Raw genomic sequence first — 23,285 nt, 5'->3', positions numbered from 1 at the left:
TGAAGGAATACAAATAATAATGCCATCTGTCAGCACTTACAGACAAACTATCAATAGTGCTGTATGTGTTTGTATATTCATTTCTGCATATGATTTTGTATGGCATGAATCAGATCCTAATCAGGTGTAGCAGTGCTGAAAAAGAGGAAAAAGATGCACAGTAACAATTTGCGAGAATTAAAGGTAACAGATGGTTCACATTGATGCCATTTGAAGCTTGTTTGGCTGGGTGTGACATGATGATGGCATGTGGGTGTCTTTTTTCTAAAATGATAAAAAATGGGTTCAGCCACTTTTCACAGTGTAAATGCTCCCAGTAGAACCAAATCAGAGGGAGCAAGAGACTGAGGAGAAAATCTCTGAACACCCTCGGTGTCAGTGGATACTGATGCCCTCCTGAAGCATGGCTTACCTCAGGGGCACTAGCAGCATGCGGCATTAATCTGGGCCTGCTGGGGACAGCTAAATAGATCTTGCAGTGAACTGGGAAACATCTATGGGCAATCAGTTCTCTGAGTGTATAACAAGCCATTTTGTTTGGTGGTGAACATGATGGCGGAAGATTAGCAGTGACATATTGAACTTGTGCAACACATGTAAGGCATAGACTGTGCCACAAGATGGACAGTCAGTCATACAAAGTTGCGAGGTGAGGGCACAGGGAACGCTACTCTCCGGCACCCCTGAGGAAGTACTCCAGCAGAGGATTTACAAGGTGACCCAGGTCCCTCCCCATGCACTTCTGCCTTACAGCAGCCAAATGAATGCTATGCACCACAGCAGAACTGCTCACAGTTGTACAGTCAATATGACCAAATTGCAAAGATCATCTGCCCGGGGTCCTGAGCGGGATCTGATGGTGAAGGCCTTGTCACCCCTGTCCTACCAAGATGGGCCTCATCAAAATCCTGGAGGCTATTGCTGCATCACGCGACTCATTGGAGAAGAAAGTTGACACAGTGGCGGTAGATCTAAACCTCCTATGGGAAGACCAGAGGAAGCTTGCAGACAATGCAAGATTGGATGATCTATCTCCAAGAGTAGACATTCTGTATAAGAAAGTGCTATATACATGCTGGGAGGCAGAGTGGATGATGCAGAGAGACACAATAGGAGAAACAAAATCCACATTCTGGGGCTGCCTAAAGGTGAAGGAGGCACAAACATGGTAAAATATTTGGAAACCTGGCTGAGTTAAGTAGCAGCGCATCAGGAACTGTTGCACTTCTTCACATTACACATGGTTCACCGAGTGCCTGCTCAGGGTCCCCTTCCAGGGGCATCACCTCAGCCAGTGGTTGCCTGCCTCTTGCATTTCAGAGACAGAGATATAATCCTCCAGAGGGTTAAACGAGTTGGCACCTTTGTCATTGGATGTGGCCTAACGGGTAGCGAGGTCAACCTCGAGCTGGAGAACCAGGTTTGAGTCTCAGCAGGGATGATAAACATCCTTTGATTGTGAGCAAATCACTTGATCTCCCGTGCCTAACAAAGTGAACGTGTCCATCAGTAATGCAACTGGTGCTCATGGAAAGTACTCTGATACCTTTGAGTCGAGTTTGCACTATATATCTCCTCCCTAAAAAAAGAAAAACAAATTGGTAACCAGAAGGTGTCAATTTATCTGGACTGCACTTCGGCAGTGCAGAGAATGAGAGCTTCCTTTGTGGCGGTTCAGAAATTCCTGCATGAAAAAGGCTTGAAATATATGCTGATGTGCCAGGCCAGGTTAAAAGTGATTGTAAATGGCAAATCCTGCTTCTTCACTGACACAGCAGAAGCATGGACTAGGTTAGACAACTACAAGGCTGGCACAAGAAGCAAAAGGGTGCAGAAGATGCATGTGGCTGCAAAATTCAGAGGCCCTCCTTGGACCGGGAGAGCAAGGCAGCAGTTCTGGTGGCAGTTGTGTGGTCATGGCACAAACATGAAGAGCATCACACCTGAGGCATCTGAGAAGGAACCTGACTCTAAACAGCAGATGTCTGACAATTACATGACAATTACATGATCCCCAGCATTGGCCCAGAGCAGAAGACAACCTCAAAGAAGCTGAAAAGATGGAACAATGCTCCGCATGGAACTCTGAGATATCAGGGCCCTAACAGGGCTGTTGGTCATTGTCTGCTGGGCAGGTTATATGGAGCAAATCAAATACGCACACTGGTAACCCCAGACTCTTCCCATTACCATGATGAAGAGTTGAAAAACGCATTAGTACTCAAGAGTTTGTGTTATTCAGCCCTGGTGACTGAGAGTTGGAGACTGTTACAGGTTCACAATATCAATCTCATTGCCATATACCATGCACAATTTGCGCTATAGTGTAAAACAGCTATTTTATCTCTGCATGCCTAGGTGGGGTGTGGGTGGCCCTTGAGGCAATACAAGAGGGCAGAACAACTAGGCCACACACCAAACATGCACAGATAATTACACCTTCATGACATGGAATGTCAAAGGTATAGGATCAGCATTCAAGCACTACAAGATTCATGCAAATCTCCAGGGGCAAGAAGTGCAGATGGCACTCTTACAGAAAACTCACCTGATGAGCTATGAAGCCTCTAAGCTTTACAGGAAGTGGAGGGGACAGGTCTACATGACTGGTTATTCTTCTTTTGCCAGAGGGGTGTTGCTATGGGTTTGTCCAAGAGTACCATTCGAAGCCACCTCCACAGAAGTGAATTATGAAAGCAGATATGTACTTGTCTCTGGCAAAGTAGATGTTAAGAACTTTGAGTTAGGAGAGATATACGCCCTTCTATTGAGCAGAAGCGATTCTTCAACACTCTCTCAGTGTGATTGGCCTTAAACACCGATGCTGCTTAGTGGAGACACAAATTGTGTACTTGACACTGCACTTAATCACTCGTACCCACCCTTGCCGAACACAACGTCAGTAAACCTAGAACAGATGTTCTCAAGATGGGCAAAGGACGGGCATCTTTTAGGCGAATGTCGTGCTGAACATAGGGCAGAACATTAATTTTCCTTCTACTCACCCTGCATGATCTCCATGTGCGCCTAGAGAAATTCATGGCCTCTAGCATGGCCGATTGTGTGTTTACTAAGCCAGAGTACTTGGGGCATACTATTTCAGACCACAATCCATTCTAGGCACAATTACAATGGGGCATCCCTGCGCCTCCAATTTCCATCTAGAGCCTCTAAGGGGCAATGCTTGAGGACAATACGTTCCAAGAAGGGCTCCGTGATGCAATTGATACAGATTTTCTGGAGAACTCAGGTACAGCTACATCAACGTTGATAGAGAGGGAAACATTTAAGATGATATTGTGAGGCCATTGAATTGGTGAAATGGTTGGGAGCTGTTGAGCCCTAGACAGGGAATTGAAAGAGCTGGATGTTGAGTTCACAAACCTTGAACAGTGCACTCTCCTTTACCAGTTTATTGGCCACACACTGACGCCACTAGGGAAAGGTCTGCTTTCCAGGTGGAGGGCTGAGGTTCTTGGACTACTTTGACAATCCGACACAGCAGAATGCAGAGGGAGATAAGTTGTGGAAACTAGTGGCTTGGCTCACAAGGACGAATCTAGGGGCCCCCACCATTACGCAGATCCGAGACTCATGGGGTGCTATCCAGTCCACCCAAACTGACATCAATGAGGTGTTGCTTGACTATTATGTGACACTATATGGGCGGAGGCAGAAATTCTCAGAGCAGGAGATCATGGATTATCTAAGGGGGGAGTCATGGGTAGAGTAGCTGCAGAAACTAAGGGCTAGCAGGATGCTGCAGTACAGAAACTGAAACTCAAAGTGCCATCAAGTATGTGGCTCAGGGCAAGGCATCTGGATCGGGTGGCTTGCCGTTAGAATTCTACCACATTTACTCAGGCCTCCTAGTGCCTCACTTGGCAAAATTGTACACCACAGCACTAAAAGGTGGGGCTCTACCACCCATTATTGAGGGAAGATTTGCTAGTTTCACTTCGTAAGCCCCAGAGAGGCCTGAGGATAGACCGTTTAACTGGCCACTATCTTTGCTGAATGGAGACTACAAATAGTGAGTAAAGTATTGCCCATCTGGCTACTACCCCCGATGATTGGCCTGATTTATTCAGACCAATCTGGGTTTATACCCAACAGAAGTATCTCTGTAAACATTAGGCGCCTCTTTTGGATAATCAAGGAGACACCAAGTTAAGACAATCTAGGGGCCCTGGTGCTATCAATAGATTTAGAAAAAGACGTTCGACATGCTGAGTTGGAGGTATCTAAAATTCGTAATCCGACACATGAACATGGAAGACATGTGGACCCGTTAGATCTAACTGTTATACTCACATCACACAGGGTGTGTTCGCATGGGAATATGCAGGGGGACAAGACAGAGTTGCCCCATGTCTCCAATGATCATTAATGACAGAACCCTTTGCGTTAGTTATTCGGGTGGAGCACGCAGACAAGGGGATACTGTTCAAGGATGGCAGGCATGCCATTAATCTGTATAAAGATGATATGTTGATCTTCTTCAGGGACGGCAATACGGACCTACGGTGGACGCTGCCATTATTTGATGAATTTGGATACTTTCGGCCCTCCATACTAATTGGGAGAAATCCTGTGCATTCCCAGTAGACACACGCAATGCCAACAAGCCAGAGCAACTAGAGCTCAGGCACACAATGCCACAGATAGGGAGAAGAGTTGGCCTAACGGCTAAGGCAGTCGACCTCGAATCTGGGGAACTGGGTTCGAGTCTCGGCAATGACGCTGAACATCCTGTGATTCTGGGTAAATCACTTAATCTCCCAGTGCCTAACAAAAATGAATGTGTCCTCATGTAACGCAACTGGTGGTTTGTAAAGCGCTCTGATGCCCGATCCCGGGTCAAGTTTTCACTATATAAAACATTGTAAAAAAAAAAGATGCATTGGACGGCAACTTGGGAACAGCGTTATTTGCACTTAAGTTCAACATTACCTTCTGACTGACACTAACGATCCCGGTAATGGGCCGCATAGCACTATACAAAATGATAATGTTCCCTAGACTGCTCTATCATTTTGTCAACCTTCCATTGTGGGTTACACCCCATTGGTTTAAGAACCTGGATGTCCTACTTTGAGACTTAATTTGGGGTGCACAGCAACACAGGGCGAATGCATTGGACCTGAAGGCTTCCATAACTGAGGAAGGAGTGTTAGCAACCAGTTTTGAATCCTTTTATGTGGCATCTCAAGTACAATGGCTGTCCCAGTGTCTGGACAGGCAGAACCGTGAGGAACTAGCGAACATGGTGGGGGACAGCAGAACCAACACCCTGCTTGTGCACATCCTCAGAGTGTTGGTGAGGGTGGCACTCAAATGCTGGCACAGACGCGCTTCTAAAACAAAAACAGTTCCCATGTATTGTCCCCAATGTCCTCATTGAGGGCCTACTATGGGCACAGTCACCAGATTGTATGGATCACTTGTGCCATTGGGAGGAAGCAAGATTGTTGACAATGGGAGATTGCTACAGGGACGGGAAACTTCTAACTATGGACCAAATGATAAGTGACCTGCACTTACCACTCACATTTTTTCTAAACTAAAGGTGCACCTATAATAGCTATTAGGGAGATGTGGGGCCCTGCTGACGGGGAACCTTTGGTTCATGATACTCTGCAACTATTGTTCACTACGGGGGGTGGTATCAAATTGATCTTTTGTTTTATAAGTCACTGATACAAATATCTTGGCATCTCTACAGGTAGCCAGAGACAGGTGGTAGCAATGTGCAGGCAGGAAACTCACGGACAGGGAATGGGACAAAGCTACAGGATACATGCATAGTTTTTCTAGAAACGCAACATTAAAAAATACACAGTTTAACTATATACATTCCACCTATCTTACACCCAGCTGATTGAACCTAATGATGGGAGTAAACATGAACAGATGCCCATGATGTGACGCAATAAAGGTAGTCATTTCACATATGGTATAGTACTGCAAGGCCCTGAGGGACTACAGGGAGTGGATGACTACACATATGTGTAGAGTATCACACAATGAACCTTCAACAAACTCCTGAGATCTGCCTATTGGGATTATTCCCTAGATCCACATTGAATAGAACCGTCTCCAAATTCACAGACCCGGCCCTGGTGTCAGCCAAGAGATGTGTTGCCATGCACTGGAAGGCAAAGAAGGCCCCTGCAAATTGGGAGCTGGAAACACAATGTCAGCAAGTGTGCTACTAATAAGCTGTTCACATATTGATAGAGGAGAGGGAGGGACTTAGATGTGTACCCTAACATGAAGATAGAATGAGCTTCTGATGGCTTTCAAACATCTCGAGTTAACCCCGGCAGACATTACAGATCAGCACACACCTACCACAAACACTGCAGAAGACACACCATAGACCCAGCAGCAGACATGGTAGCCTTCACTGCTTGCTAGACGCTACCTCGCACATCATGAGACAATACCACATACTGGTACGGGTGGGTTTGTTATTGTTTTTATCCTACCTATCTGTTATGGTATTGTTTATCAGGATTATATTTTGTTTGATTCTGTTACCGATGTCACCCCTGCACATGAGACATCATTTGAAGGCGACTCAGTATAAAACCCCTCTTCCAAGAAATGTTCTAGAGGGCACCACCTACAGGCTTAACAATTGTTCTTCTAACTCAAAAAATTTAGTGAGCGCTGTGATCATGTACTCCCATCATATTAATATGAACCTTAATGTGTATATGTGCATTGAAACACAAAACTTGAAAAGTACAATAAACAGAATTTTTAAACCACACATAAAAATAGAGTACGATCCAGGGATATATGAAAAGCCAATTGGTTTCTTTTGGAAAGAAACATGTAAGCAAGTACCATGTGATAGACAGTCAAACACAGCTGTTCTCAAAGTAGTCAGCTATCCAATATATTCTACTGAGAAGAGATTTGAAGCATTTAAAGCAGAATAATCTTAAAAGCCACGATTGGAAAAGGAGTCTTAGACTTTGGAACTGCCATACAAAATCTTTCTGACACATAAAATGGCCAAAACAGCCATAAAATTAGGCCCTGATGAAAACTCAACACATTAAGATTATTAAACCTAAGTGGATGGAAGAGAAGTGTGCACCATTTTTAGTTATCTTATGCACTACGTTTCAACAAAAAAGTAACACAAAAATTATCAGTGCATTGTGCCCAGGCAAAATAAACATTTGACTGTCAAAAGAATTGACAGTAAACAGAAGAAGGACCCAAGATACCGTTGTATTGGACAAGGACATGACAATAAACAACATGTTAAGTACATTTGCTGTTGAAACTACGCAATCCGCAAGAGTTTGTTTGGAGATATTGTGTGAATCTGCCATTTATAATTTTAGAGAAAGTTACCACTGGTGAACACTGACACCATGGAGCTAGGTATTCACTGGCTGAGGTAAATTCGCCTAGTCAACAGTGTTTAATTTGTGGAATTTGGTACAACCTCACCAAATTCCTCCAGCATCAATGTTGACTGTACATTATACCAGGTAAATATCCACCAGGTTTGAACTGATGAAATTTACCAGAGGAATATTTAGGGCATTGCATTATTACAGTGGTACTCCAATTTGTAAATTGTGTGGTATCAGTAATTACAGCATATCTCAGAATTCACCTCAACTTTATCAGCAAGGATTTGCTAACCAGAGCTGTCTAACTCCAATCACTAGAGTATCTGCCAGGCCTTTACTTGCTGTGCACTATTGAGCTGAAGTAGTAAAAGAAAATTGGGAAAAGGCATAGCTTTCCAGTTGACTCAGTCATTTAAAATGAAAAATATAAAGCTGATTCAGGAGTAGAATTGTCATAACTTTCAGGTAGTTTTACATGTTGAATACCGAAAACATGGGAAAATTGGCACTGGAGAAAAGTTTTTACCAGTGTTGTCTTCTCTCCCTGTACTTTTGATAATGGAGAATGTTGCTTTTTTGGCATTAAAACTTATTAGAGTATATCATGCACATGAAAGAAAATTGTACAGTGCATTTATTTCATAGTGTCCCATTGCTTGTGGTGATTGTATACCACTGACTACTCATCTTTAAATCTCATTCATACAATGTTTAGTTTTTATCAATCAAATAATACATTTTATGGAAAATTCACAAGTATTATTGTTAGTTGTGAAGGACAAGGCTGTGGTCCATTATATTCAACGTATGTCTCTTCACCTTCAAAGTGATGAAAAATGTTATTAAGCTACTTAGCAGCATCTTAAAACCAATGCACTTATTTCCTTAAGGGTCAACAAGGTACAATGCTATTATCAAGGTGATCATTTTGACTGGTGTGAGGGTCATATCTCAACAGTTTTTGGAACTGTACAGCCACACTGAGAAACACAGCATTGTTGTGCAGCGGTTGTGATTAACTTTCAATTCCATATGGATCTCATTCAAGAGCAACAAATTCATATGAGTAGATTACTTAACGCGCAAAACGATCATGTCCAATGAATCGTGGAAATAACAAATTCCAAAACACAAAGAAAACATTTCAAATACTGGCTGAACAGCAAATTGTACCAGTGGTTCTGGATGATCTGCACAATGGAAGAATACCAAGCAAGTGTAAAATGTGCTTATTATTAAATCAACAAACTTTTTTAAAATCAAGGCAATGTCCTCCATTGCCCCCTTTATTCTGACTTAGTATTATAATTCATCACAATAAAAATATAATTTTTTTACCTTTCCCACATACTGGGGGTCAGAGCCCATGTATTCCTCCAACACAAAAAATTGATTCCACACCCAGCCACGTTTGACCCGCTGGGCGGGAGACCGTCTACCTGGCAAAGGGGTGGCATGTTCTCTTTGCTTGCCCGGTGAAGTCTGTGGTGGCAAAGGTTGCAATGGTGTTAGGAGACCTCCATCAAACAGGACCCAAAGAAGCAGCGATAGACAATTCCTTGTAAGCATTGGCAAAAACTTCCCAACAGCAAACAACGAAAAACTCCAGGACGTACGGCCGAACCAAAGATCCAGGTTTGGTCTGTTGATGGCCTCCACCACTTGACCTCTGGCTTCACTGGTGAGTTGCTAATGCAAACATTAATCCTTGTGATGAAAAGAGTTTGGCCACAATTAATTCCATGTAGAGGCACCTAAAAATGCAAGTGACAAGACCAGGTTATGTGAGGATTTTTGCACAATCATAAAGAACTGTTCATTTATTTCCTGAAGATAAATGCAAACAAACTGAAGAAGGCAACACGTATCAAACTTTGGGAAATAAACTTATTAGAACGATTCTACATATTTTTATCTCGTATCATTGAGGACCTATTTGTAGATGCAAAATAATGAAAAGAGCACAATTATTTAATAGTTACTGTTAACTTTACACAAAAAGGAATTTGATCATTAAATATTACATTGAATATGTATCAATTTTTTAAAATGCATTATATTTTTGATAACGATTCATTGTTTCAGATAAAAAACATTATTCAAATGCACAACATAAAAGAGGGGATGCATTACTTCAGGCAGTTACTAATAACAAAGCACAAACATATTACTTGCTTCCTAAATCCCAAACAAACTGCGAGTATTAGCAGATGCAAAGGTCTTTATCAAGACTTTAAAGACAAGAAATACTGCAATTTAAACGACATGTAACTTTGAAGTATACCGTTCTATTGTATGCATAGCAGCATATGCAACGTATTATCCCACTTTCTAATACAGATGATATCAGGTGTATATTAGTACGAATTTAAAGAAAGTTCCCAAAAAGAAAGATTTAAAGAAAGATCCCAAAAAACTTTATGAACGCTTCACTTGAGCAGACAGTTTAGAATATTAGATGGGAACACTCACACTGTTCTGAACATACTGGAAAATATATATGAACTATCTTTGCATTTGCAATGTTGCTGCTGCCAGCTACATTGAGAGCTGATACTCTTTCTGCAGGCTGCTCTCTTAAGGAAAAACACCCAATAGCCCCACAGATTATTTCATGCTCTCTAAAATGTCCAAGAGGCACATAGATTGTTCCACCACATTAGTACTAAGAGGTAGTATGCAACGGATAATACACAGATTTGACTCTCTGCTAGCTGTGCATGATACAAAACTAGCACAATGCTGTGAGAAGGGTGTAGGAAGGTGCAGTATTATGTGGTGTGAGGGTTAGACTTCACCATGCAATACTATCAAGATATCCCAAAGATTGTTTGAAAAAGTCTGGGCGGCCCATTTCGATTAAATTTAAAATTTGAGCTTACATTTTAAAGGTACTTCTAATATGCTGAAATGTTATTTGATGTTTCATGTGTTGACATATTTATACATTTTTCTGCTATTTATTGCACTATAGACATTTATTCTACAGCACTTTATTACACTAGAGACACCTTAGCTTTTTTCTTTTAAGTAGTGAAATCTGTTTTAACATGATAAAACATTATTCATGACATATTTGTTGATATTTTCTCATACTCTAATGTACCTAATGCACTATAGACACCTTAGCTCTCTTCAAAACAGGCAGGCGACTCTGTATTTGATCTGTATTATGCCAAAACACCATTAGTAATCCTATCTTTGGCTATACTCTCAAGCTTTACCCTGCCTTACATGTTAATGCAATATGGGCACTTTAGTCATAATCTTTTCAATGACGAAATGATATTGTATCTCGTCTCTAATGTTTTTTCTAGTCCAAGGCCATTCTGATTTTATAGTTTTTCTTGAGCTTACTTTTTATGCCAGATTTGACTATTAAGAAATACATCACAACTGGATATTTATATTGTGTTACATGGATGAATTTGTAAATTTCTGATGGATCTCAGTTAAAAAAAAGAAAAAAATAAGATGTCCCAAAGATGGTCCTTGGATTCACACTAATAAATCTTTAGCTCATTCCTGGTAGTGTGGCAAAGAGCAGTCAGGCTTTACTAGAGGAACATGTGTTAAGCATTTCAGAGTACCAACATGGACAATACGTAATTGAAATGACTGAAGAGAAATCCAACCCCAATTTATACAAATAGAATGTATTTTATCTTAATTTAGACACCAAAACGAACGGAATCGCATACATATAACCGGAATTATAAAGTTTTGAAGCAATGTAAAATCATTTAAAATGAATACAGGGCAAACGCAAAATTGCAGTCAATGGGAAAAACCGCTAGTGACAATCAGTCACGTACAGGTTGAGTTGTGTTGTAACCTTACAAGGTAAAGGGCATGCAGGTCCCAGGACAAAGCCACAACAGTCAGTTCAATTTTACCTGACCTATGGAGCCTGGGTGCAGAGTTGTCCTGACTGTCCCTGGTGCTGAGCGGGAGCAGCGGAAGAGATGCTTTTACCGCTTTACACAGTTCTGAAAAAAAACAAGAAGCAAAAGAAAACAGCGGGGTCTTTGTCGACATCGGTCACAGGTATTGTGCAATGCCCTCTTGATGCAGCTTTGAGTTAAGAGGTCGGTTACCAGACTGGAACCAACAAGTCTTGGCAGCGGTAAGGTCAGCTGGGAGCTTCTTCAGTGTCAAGAGGTCCAGGGAAAGACAGCAGTGGCTTGAAACTTCATGGAAGTCCGAACTACATTCCAGAAATGCACTAGTCCATCTGGATTTAGTCAATCCCTAGGAGGGCCCGATGGCTAGTCATTCATCGGTTCCTGAGCGTCATTTTACTTGCAGTTTCCAGGGGACAGTTCTCACTAGTCCAAAGGAGTTTGAGATTGCTTTCAGCTCTCTGAGGGGTCTTTCAGTCTGGGGGAACCAACCTTTAGCCTAGGACAAGCCTCGTTCATACAGTTCCAAGAAGTGTTGCCGCTGGTCCAGAGTATCCTTCTTTCTGTTTGTCCTGTTGTCGATGACACAGGTCCCTTCTATGTCCTCTTTGATGCAAGTTGGATCAGAACTGAGGTTCAGGGGTGTCCATCAAATCCTAGATTTAGGGGAGTTAAGCGTGTGGGTGCAAGAAGCCAATGGGCTTCTAGTCCCTGCAGCAAATCCGGGCCCTGAGGCAAGCATATCTGGCAGTGTAGGTCACCTTTTCTCCCCAAGACTCTCTTTTCTGCCACTTTTAAAGATGGAAGTATCACATTCAAGGGTACAGACCAGACTGCTCACCCCAAAGGGGTGGCTAGCCTTATTGGGGTGTAAACCTGCTTGACTAACTAATTTCCCACCTGTCTGGGTGCAGATGTGCCTAGGGCAGGGGGAGGGCTGTTTCCTCCTCTGGGAGTCAGCCCTGAGGCATATCAGAGGTGGTGCAGCCTTTGAAACTCATTGCCTTAATGTGCCACTTCACTAGCCAGCTTAGAAGTTGGGAGGTGTGACCTCCTTCCTACCATGCTTTTTTTCTGACTACTGGGAGTTATCTTACTGCCTGGCAGGAGGTCAAAATCCTCTCTTGGTGGCAGCAAATGCGGGAATCGCTGTTTGACAGCCGGACCACAGAGAAGCTGGGGCAACCATGTGGGCAACCTCTAAGGTAGCCACCTTGGTTCATGCCACATCGCCCTCGACACGAGATTCATGTCAGGGGTGAGAAGGCACATTGTTAGATAACAAACATGACATATTTAGGTGGTTTCCTAACGGAGGTGCCAGCCCTAGGTTTGCCCAGGTGCCAGTCGATGTTATCCTATGGACTGTCTATCACTTATAGTGTCCTTTAATAGTAAAAGGGTGAGAAAGGGTCATGTAAGCTTGCACTTACATCTCCACAACTTTGATGTAATACACCCTGCCTCCTGTGCTTCAGGAAGCCTTCCTTGGTGTGGCTGACATACATCAAAGATAGTCCATTGACTTGCCACACATGGTGAGTCTAGCAGTTGCACTAATCCTGCAGCCTGCAAATGGCAGGCCTGCTGTCAGTAGTTTATTTGGGTCACACAGGGTGGCACAAACAGTGCTTCAAGCTCTAGCGGACCCTTTACCATCCATGCCCTGAGTACCACAGGTACCATATACTAGGGACCTATAAGGGGTTAAAGTCCTTATCAATGGGGATCTCAATTCACACATAACAGTTTTAGGGAGAGAGCACTTGGCCCTGGGGCTTGGTTAGCAGGCGTCGGTGCAAACCAGCATCTAACAGGCCAAATTGGGGCAAAAAGTGGGAGGAAAGCTGCAAAAATCCCTTTTTTCTCACAGCCCCCCAAGCCAACACACCCAAGAGACTCAGCCCAGCCATGGAAGTGTTTTATTGAAAAGTGCCCACCTCTTCTAACTCAATCTTTGCTAGGGCAACACCTAGCTTACCCACAGACATCACCCAACACTTGAGCAACCCCACCATGACAAGCAGGGTCGGGGGCCTAATTTCCCTTTGGCTATAGGGTCAGTCTCCCATACCAAGTATAGTGCTGCTGTGAACGCTAGCACCCTGCAGAGGCTACTGATAGCTGTAAGTATCTGAAATCGTGGAACCTCCCTTGCTGTTCAGAGTGGGGGCTACCACTTTTTCTGGCAGACACCCTCCTTCTACACTCCCTTATGTCAGTCCATGGGTGGTACCCTGATTCTGAACAGCTGCCTGGAGTTTTAGGACTTCTTTGGGTTCACAGGAGTGTCCCTACCAATGCCAACTTTGGGGTTCTCCCTTACTGGGGTAGAATGCACCTGGCTTACTGGATCTCTAGTTAAGAGTGGCTTTCCGTTCCTTTTCATATGCTTTTTCCCTTTTGGCAGGGGCCTTAGTCTCATTATTGTAGGGACAGGATCCCCAGGAACTTTGGGTTGGGTGGCACCCTTGGAGACAACCCTTTTTGGGATCAAACCAACTTATGGGAGGTCATTACCTAGGATACAATCTAGTGGGAAGTCAGGACTGACTGGTACCGCATGCCAGCTATGGATACCCTCTTGTTCTAGGGGCTGGTCTGACTGTGACCTCCCCTGGCACTACCCTAACTCTTCTTGTTTCCCCTGGCACATACTGATCTGGGGACACTAGCCTGTCAACCACTATGGTATGACTGGCACCTGTGTCTCTTAGGCAAGTGGTAGGGGTCCCATTCATCTGAACGGGGTGGAAGTTCTTACGACCACTCCCAGGGATCACCAACTTACCATCTGGGCCCTTCTCCCAGTTGAAAGCTAAGAGGGCCTCCCCATCTGAGGTGTTCACCCCAATGGCTACACTGGACAGACCAGTGCTAACCACCTTTTGGGTGCAGGTTGCATCCTCTCTGTAGTGCCATGCCTGTTGTCAGTCAAAACACAGCCTGTTGTCTAAAAGAGTTTTTAGCCCTAGACCCCCCTGCCTCTGCTTGCCAGAGTGGGGATGGGTTTTGATATCCTTCTTTTTATGGTTAGGTGGTCCTGTGGGAGTCTCTTTGGTGGCCTTACCACCTCCCTCCTTTGATTCTTGTGGGCCTAATCTCCCCCTTCCAGTAATCATCCCCTGGGATTTCTTGGGTACTCTTGTCCTTACCCAGATTTCTGGGGCTAGACAGGTCTGAATCTACCAGATGCAGGTGTAACTTGTCTGAATGTACAGTTTGTTAAAATGTAGTATTTCATAATTAAATTATACAACCCATCATAAGTACCCACCTCATTGCCTTTTATCCAGCCATTTAGTGCTTCGACTGTAGAGTCCACAAAGTAACCCATGTCTGGTTTTGACCTTTATAGGTGTCCCTAAACTTCAGCCCTATACTCTTCTGCGGTTAGTCCAAACCCTTCTGTGAGTGTCTCCTTCATATGCTTGTAGTACTCAGCCAATTCCTCATTGATGGTCAGAAGTCTATCTCTGCCCTTTACTGAACATAACTTCCAAAGTAGACAACCCCAGTGTTGATGACCTATCCTCCTCATTTTTCAGACCCTTTCAAAGGTTGCAAACCACTTATCAATGTCATCACCATCATTATACTTGAGGACAATCCCTTTAGGGATTTTAGGGTTGTAAAAATTCCTCGTTCTCTCTATTGGCTGCTGACACCATTTTTGGGCCTCAGGCCATCTTAACCTTTCTCTCCTCAAGGTCTAGTCTCCTCTTATCAAGTTCAATCTTCTTCTCCTCCAAGGAGAGTAGGTCAAGCTCTTCCTCGTGGGGTCCTAAGATCTTACCATTTAAGTTCTACTAGAGTGACTCCTAGAACTTCTCACCGGTGATGGGGGTCTGGGAAGGGATAGAGAGTTGAGGTCTTCACCTTCACATTTATTCAAATGTTTTCCCGATCGTATTCACTTTGGGCTAGGCCTTTTCACTGTTTACTTCTGAGGAGTGGCCCTTCATCTCTAACCTTTTCCTTTTTATAGGAGCTGAGGACTTCTCAAGTGCCTCATTTTTAGCTGTCACTCTATAGCCAATGACCCTTCTTTTGCACAAAACCCTCAGATCACTGATCCTCAGGGCTGGATTGACTGACAAGTCGAGAATCCCACCAGCCTCCATTGTACCTACATTTTAGTTGGAAGTTGGGGCCTTTTAAAAAAAATTGAAAACATTTAAACCTTTTGCCTAACTCACTTAAGCCTTCTAAAATGTACTAATTGGAATGGAGGTCTACAGAGGAGCCTAACAACCCAATAAAAAAAAATCAGAAACAATTCTGAAAAAAATATTTTTGGTGCTAACGTCAATTAAGTGGATTTCTTGTGCCAAATCACTTATGACCACATGGTACTGCAAAACACAGTTTCAGGATCTCCACTGCTGTAACACCAATTTAGGTAGTATTATGTGTTGTGGGGGTTAGATATCACCAAGTAACACTAGCATGATACCTCAAAGATGGTCCCTGGATTCACACTAATATATCCTTAGCTCAGTCCTGGTAGTGTGGCAAAAAGAAATCAAGACTTTGTTAGAGGAATGGGCTGAGCATTTTAGAGTAATAACATGAGCGATATGTAATTGACACGACTCAAGAGGAATCCGACACCAATTTATAGCAATAGAGTATATTCTTATCTTAATTTAAACACCAAAATGAATGCACCAGCATACCTTTAACTGGAGTAAGGGAGTTTTAAAACAATATACATTCAGGGCAAATTAATACAGTGAAAATGTAACTTTGCTGTCAATGGGAAAACCCATTAGAGACAATCGGTCACTTGCAGGTTAAGCTGCATTGTACCCTTGCAGGGTAAAGGTGATTCGGGTCCCAGGACCAAGCCACGGCAGTCAGTTCAACTTTACCTGGCCCGTGGAGCCTGGGTGCAGAGATGTCCTGACTGTCCCAGTTGCTGAACGGGAGCAGTGGGAGAGGTGCTTTTACTGCTTTACATGGTGCTGCTAAAAGCAAGATGCAAAAGCACAAGAGCGGGGTTGTTGCCAACGTCAGTCACAGGTATCGTGGAATGCACTCTTGATGCAGCGCTGATTTAAGGGGTCAGTTACCATACTGGTGACCAACAAGCCTTGGCAGAGGTAAGCTGACCTGGAAGCTTCTTCTACATCTGAAAGTCCAGGGAAGACAGTAGTGGCTTGAAACTTCATGGAAGGCCAAGCTACAGTTCCCACAATGCACTGTTTCATCTGGATTTGTCTGATCCCTTGAATGGCCCGATGGCCGATGATTCTTTAATTCCTGAGAGTCGTTTTACCTGCAGTTTGTAGACCACTAGTCTCACTAGATCAAGAGAGTCTGAGTTTGCTTCTGGCCCCCTTAGGGGTCCCTCGGTCTGGAGAAAATTACCTTCACCCTAGGATGAGTCTCATTTATGCAGTCAGTTCCAAGAAGTGTTACCTCAGGTCCAAAGTATCCTTCTCTTTATTTGTGCAAGTTCCTGTTGTTGATGAGACTGGTCCCTTCTGTGTCCTCTCTGATGCAAGTTGGATCAGAGCTGAGGTTCTGGTGTCAAGGGTGTCTCTTAAATCCTAGATTTAGGTGATCAGCTAATCTGCCCCTGAGATGACCATATACAGGGGTGTAGGTCACCTTTTCCAACCAGAACTGTCTATTCTGCCACTCCTAAACATGGCAGAAATGTAATTTTAGTGTACACACCTGGCTGGAGGTGTGGCTAGCCTTCTGGGGTTGTACACTTCCTTGACTAACTCATTTCTAGCCTGTCTCGGTGCAAATGCGCCTGGGGCAGGGGAAGGGCTGTTTCCTCCATTGGGAGTCAGCCCTGAGGCATATCAGAGGGAGTGAAGCCTTTGGAGCTCAATGTCTTGACGTGACACCTCCCTAGCCTGCTTGGGATGAGGGAGGTGAGACCTCCTTCCTACCAAGCCTTTGTTCCTGACTCCTGGGAGTTATCACACTGCCTAGCAGGACAGAATCATGTCTTGGCAGCAGCAAACGTTGGAAACGCTGGCTTGCCAGCCAGATCACAAAGAAGCTGTGGCAACGGGATGGGCAACCTCTAAGATAGCTACCCAGGTTCATCCCACATCACCCTCTACACAAGATTAATTTCAGGGGTGAGAAGGCACGTTGTTTGATATCAAACATGACATATTTAGGGAGTGCCATAATGGAACGGCAAACCTCGGGTGTGCCAGGGTGCCAGACCGTGTTAGCCTATGGACTGTCTATCACTTATATTGTCCTTTAATGTTAAGCCAAACTATAGGGTCATATAAGCTTGCACTTCCATGTCTACACCTTTGATATAATGGCCCAGCCTTCTGGGCTTTCGGAGGTCTTCCTTAAGGGTGACTGTCATATATCAAAGATTGTGCATTGACTTTGCCACACATGGTGAGGGTAAAGTTGAGTTCAAGCAGTTTGCCCTGCTCTGCAGTCTGCAAATGGCAGGCCTGCAGTTAGACATTTATTTGGGTCACTCATGGTGGCACAAACAGTGCTGCAAGGCCAGGGGACCGCTTTACCACCCATGCCCTGGGTACCACTGGTACCATATACTAGGGACTAATAAAGGGGGTTCAGTCCTCGTCAGTTGTAGATGCTAATTCGCACATAATAACATATAGGTTTTGGGAGAGAGTGTTTGTCACTTGGGCTTGGTTAGCAGGCTTCGGCGCTCTGTTAGAGTCGTAAACCAACATCTAGCAGTCAAATGGGGCAAAAAGTGTGTGTGGGGAGGAAATCTGCAAAAAGCCCTATTTTCTCACAAAGGGCAATTGGTAAATTAAGTCCCTGGGATATTAAGGTCTCCAAGTTATGAAACACTCAATACCCTGGTGCAATAGCGGAAACATTAGAGAAGAATACTTATACTGCAATATAACTTTAGCATTTGTATCTCTAGACATTCTATAATTTTCATAATTTATCACTTATTATGACCTATTTTGTTCTCTTTTAGTCAATTAATTAATTTATTTATGGTTTTTATATAGCACTACTCAAACCTGTGGATGTTGGAGCACCTTCCAGTGAGGCGGAGTTAAAAAACAAATACATGTAAGTGCTGTGTGGGTAAAAATTTTAGCATGGGAGAAAAAAGGCGCTGCAATAAGAAACGTATTATGGAGGGATGTAAAGGAGATAAGAGTGTTATTTCAGTTCAGTTGAAAGCACTGTATGAAAGAAGAAGAGTGGGACACAACACTCTCCTGTTTCATTCAACTTTCTCTGTTATTGTATGTTGCTTCTGCTCTACTGTCATCCTCACCTGTCTGCTTTCACATGGACTTCTGCTGTTCAGACTGAGAGTATTCATGATGCTAGCAGATCCCATCACAGTCCACAAATATGGTGTGGTTGGCTTAATCCCAATTATATTACTGTTCCTTGACTGATGGGAGTACATAACATTACTGAAACTGTTAAATGCCTAAGCACCTAGAGGTGTGTAAGATAAAGATCTATACCTTGTCAAAGGTGTGGTTGGTAATCTCATGTTACCTATGTAAATAAAGATTACATGTAAAGTCAAATTCCTCCTTCTGGAATAGATACATAAATACAGCCCACACCAAAAGGCGTTAATCACTTCCCCATCCTACTGTCTGGATTACCACACAACTCCTCCACTGTACCATTGTAATCCAGCTAAGGATGAAACTAGTCTTTCCCCAATTCTCACCTTTCACGTCCTTTCCTAATGATTTACAAGGTTAATGTATGTTGGCGCTTTGTGTTAGGCATGAGAGTTGTCAGTTCAGTGTATACAGCCTGCGGTGCAAAAATCTGAAAATAGAAATAACTAAAACGTTTGCTGCTGTCAGTGTGTGCTATGTATTTAGTAAAAATACAAGCTTGACAAACTCATGGGAAAACATGTAAGCTCAAGTTTTAAAGTTCCAGTGTCTTATTAAAATATCGCATCTTAGGACCACTTTCGGTTCAGGTCTGATGCTAAAGAAATGTAATTTAGTAGTCTCTTCTGGTTACTATTGTGTAACATCTTATTTCTCAAAGAAAATGAAGTAAAGAAAGACATGGAGGGCTTCTTAGCAGTTTGTTAAACAGAAATAATCAGAATGGATGTGTTAGACTGAAGCTTTTAGGGGCAATCTAAAAGATAATCAAAACTATCCATAATATTTCGATGGTCTTTTTTCAGGCAGGCTCCATTTGAGTCATCTATGCTATTCCTAAATTCGATTCTGAAACGTGAACTATTCTATATGGAACATTAGCTAACTTTAAAACAAAGAACAAAAAGCCATACCAGTGAAATTTATTAATGCCTCCCGAATGAAAGCTTTGCAAAAAATAAAGTATAACCTATCGAAATACCATTAAAATTATGTTATCCTATTGGATAAAGAATATACTTATTTTTATTTCACACTGTTTCTAAATGATTTTGCACATGTGTAAGCGACTTGTATGTTTATCACTATAAAACATTTACATAAAAACATTTATAATTAAACTTTAAATCATGTATTTTTATATTTTACTGAATGCACCATTACTCACTCCAATTTCAATGCCAGGAAGAGAGAATGGTAAACTGTTTAGGATGATTGTCTCAATAAGCATTAGTTTGGGTCTTGACATAGACGTGGACCATTCTCTCTTCCTGGCATTGAAATATAAATTTGTACTTTACTACTAGATCAATGGACAGGTGTACAGACATTTTTTTCCCCTAAAACCTTTATTAACAAATTCAGCATAATCAAAATACACTTTTGCATCAGATCATAGCAACATACACAGCAGGTTATTTGCAGAATATCATAGACAGAATGAAAATACAAACAGATAAAAGCATTATTCTGTACAACACGGCTGTGGCACCATAAGCAACACAGAGCTAAAGGAGGTGATGATAGCACTGAAGAGATAGAAGCAGGCACGGCCAGAGGGATAGACGGGGACAAGGAGGGAGGCAGCTACTGACCAGCGTCGGCGGCTGCCGCGGGCGAAGTGCCAACGGGGAGCGCGGGATAGGCAGCACAGATCAGATGTGGTCAGAAATAGAGGTATTTTACTAGAGGACCCCATATGTTAGGTGGGCGGGATCTCGCACGCAGAAGGTCCCAGAATTCAGATAGCAAGGTCTGGCATCTCGAAGCGTCTTCAAGTCAGTGAGCGAACTTGGGAGCCGGTCTGCGACCCCAACACATGGCCACCCTATGCCGAGCAAGGACGAGCAGCATAGCGATCAGGCGGTGAGAAGAGTCCGGGCAGAATTTGATAAAGCCCAGCAGGTACAACGGCGGGTCGGGCTGAACCTGTGCGGCGGTAATCTCAGAAATGGCGGTACAAACCGCCAGCTAGAATTCCGACACCTTAGGGCACAACCACGCGAGATGAGTAAAATCCGCGGCAGGGGCAGCGCAATGCATGCAACTATCGTTAGGTATGAGTTCCAGTTTATGTAGCTGAACAGGGGTGCGGTATAGCCTGTTCAGATATTTGAAATGTATGAGACAAAGCCGATAGTTGGGAGATAATTTCTTCGTCTGGTTGCAGCAATAAAGCCAATCAGCTTGAGCAATGTCCAAGCCTAAATCTTCGCCCCACGCCGCGCCTGCACGATCAGTGGAGATGGAGGTGGTCGACAGAGTATAGGCATATATTTTAGTAACCAACTTGAGGGGAGTGGGAGATGTATATATAAAGTCGAGAGCAGGCATCGAAGGTGGAGGTTGGGGGAACGTTGGATGCAGCTCCTTGCAGATAGTGCGCAGCTGGTAAAAAAGCAATGTGTCCATCGGACCAGAAGAAGCAGGAAGAGAATAAAACGTGTTTCCTGGGTAAAGATCCGCCAAGGTCATCAGTCCCAAGCGGGTGGCATGTTTAGAGATGGCAGTTGGTTGGAGAGGAGGGAAGGCAGGATGACGTACAATCAGCATGGTATTAGCCAATTACGTCAGAGCATTGGAGAGACGGCGCAGTCCTGACCAGGCCCAGCGCAGGGTCTCAACCATGTCCACCTCAGCACGTGGGCGACTCGCCGGGGCGAACAGGGCGGTGGTTAACAGCCAGGGAGTTGCGAGGTCAGCTTCAACCGCAACATGCGGCTGATAAGGAGAGGGGTGAATCCAGAAATGTAAAAAGCTGGCCTGGGCGCTTAAGGCATAAAGCTTAAAATCAGGAGCTCCCATACCGCCTACCGACATGGGGAGAGTGAGGATGTCATATGCAATCCTGGGCTGTTTGTCAGCCCAGACCAGAGAGATGATCAAGGAAAGAAGTTTACGGAGAAATGGGCAGTGAGAGATATGGGGATATTCAAAAAGAGATAAAGGAATTTGGGGAGGACCACCATCTTGGCGATGGCTATGCGACCAGCCAGGGACGATGGGAGTCGATTCCAATGGGGTATTTTAGACTCTAGCCAGTCCACCGCGTGCCCAAAGTTGGCCCTCCAGAGGTCATCCAAATCCCTGCTCAGCCAAATACCTAGGTAACGGGTGGATCCCCAAACAAAAGGAAACTCCGGTGTGAATGGCTTGGTAGCTTAAGTAAGAGGGAACAACACTGACTTACTCCAGTTCACCTGTATGCCGGACAGTCCACCAAACCGTATTATCTCTTGCACAAGAGGGCTGAGGTTGTCTTGGGGGTGGCGGAGATACAATGTGATGTCATCGGCATACATGGAGACCAGTAGGTCGTGGACCGAAAAACTGATACCCTTCTGAGTATGGTGTTGCTGGAGTCTGGCCGCAAGAGGCTCCATCGCAATGGCGAAGAGCATTGGGGAGAGTGGACATCCTTGTTGAGTGCCGCGTTCAATCAGAATAGGATCTGATACCTGACAATTGATCTGAAGACGAGAAGAGGGGCGAGTGTAGAGGAGAAATATCTTACGGATGAAAATGTTACTAAAGCCAAGGCGCGGTAGAAGAAAAAATAGAAAAGGCCACTCCAGTGTATCGAATGCCTTGGTGGCATCGAGTAGAGCGTCCACAGTCCAAAGCTAGGGTTGATTTGATGAAGGACCGAAAAAATTGTCCGAAGGTTATGTGAGGTGGCCCGGCCAGGAATGAAACCTGGGGAGGGCGATGAGGGGCATAAGGAGGAGAAGACGGGAGACCAGTAACTTTGTGAAAATCTTATTATCAATATTAATTAGAGAAAGGGGGTGGTAAGAATTGCGGCAGTCAGCTGGTTTATCCGGCTTGAGTAGCAGCGTTATCATCGCCTCACGGAGAGACTGCGGGAATAGGCCGTTGTCAAAGGAATCATTATACATGGCGGCCAGATGTGGCACTAGGAGTGAAGCAAAAGTATTTAAAACGAGGCGGGTAGGCCATCCATACCTAGGGCCTTATCACTAGGTAAACTATTTATGGCAACAAGGATCTCTTCCTTAGTGAAGGGTTTGTCTAAACATTTACGATGATAGTCCTCTAGAAAAACCAACGCAATGGTGTCAAAGTATTGTTCAAAGGCCTCACGGGAGTGGGGGGAGCCGGTGGTGTAAAGTTGTGAGTAGTAGTCCAGAAAACGAGCCTTGATTTCATCTGGGGAGGTAGTTCTAGTGGGGCCACCATCTCAGAGAGCCGCAACATACGACACAGCACGGGGGGGCGTAGGAGGTTGGCCACGGTCTTACCAGGCCAATCGCCCTCTCCGAAACGACGGGCTCCGGCCTCTCTGCCAAGAAAGGCAAGTTCCCTTTCGGCCTCCTCAGCAAATTCAGTTTGCTTTTCACGCAAGCGCGCAAGGGTCTCAGAACCGGGGGGTCCGCACGGGTGGCGTCCAAAGCCTTGATCTCCGATTCTAGCTTGTCCAATGTAGCGCGGATGGAAAGAAGGACACCAGCTTGTTTAGAAATTCACTCGCCATGTACCACTGTTTTAAAGCCTTCCCACAGGATGGACACAGAGTCCACAGAACCGACATTTAAATAGAAATAGTTGGTAATCGCTGTTTGGATCTCGTCACAAAAAACGGAATCACGGAGAGCGTTCAGAGTAAGCTGCCATGTGAAAGCGCGCTGTGGGGA

At 44.0% G+C, this 23,285-nt stretch overlaps 1 protein-coding gene across 1 annotated transcript in view; it reads right to left on the bottom strand.

Moving 5' to 3' along the window:
- CDH12 (cadherin 12) overlaps positions 1-23,285 on the bottom strand; it is a 2,012,840-nt gene that overhangs the window by 1,209,672 nt on the left and 779,883 nt on the right. Inside the window, exon 4 of the mRNA XM_085606875.1 lies at positions 8,718-9,133. Coding sequence (XP_085463001.1) covers positions 8,718-8,948 — 231 coding nt within the window. The 5' untranslated portion in view covers positions 8,949-9,133. The remainder of the gene's footprint in view (positions 1-8,717; positions 9,134-23,285) is intronic.

This window comes from Triturus cristatus, chromosome 5_2 (genome assembly GCF_964204655.1).
Source record: "Triturus cristatus chromosome 5_2, aTriCri1.1, whole genome shotgun sequence".
In the NCBI taxonomy this organism is placed as follows: domain Eukaryota; kingdom Metazoa; phylum Chordata; class Amphibia; order Caudata; family Salamandridae; genus Triturus; species Triturus cristatus.
Note: the sequence above shows the minus strand (reverse complement) of the source record. Positions and strands in the feature narration are given on the sequence as shown.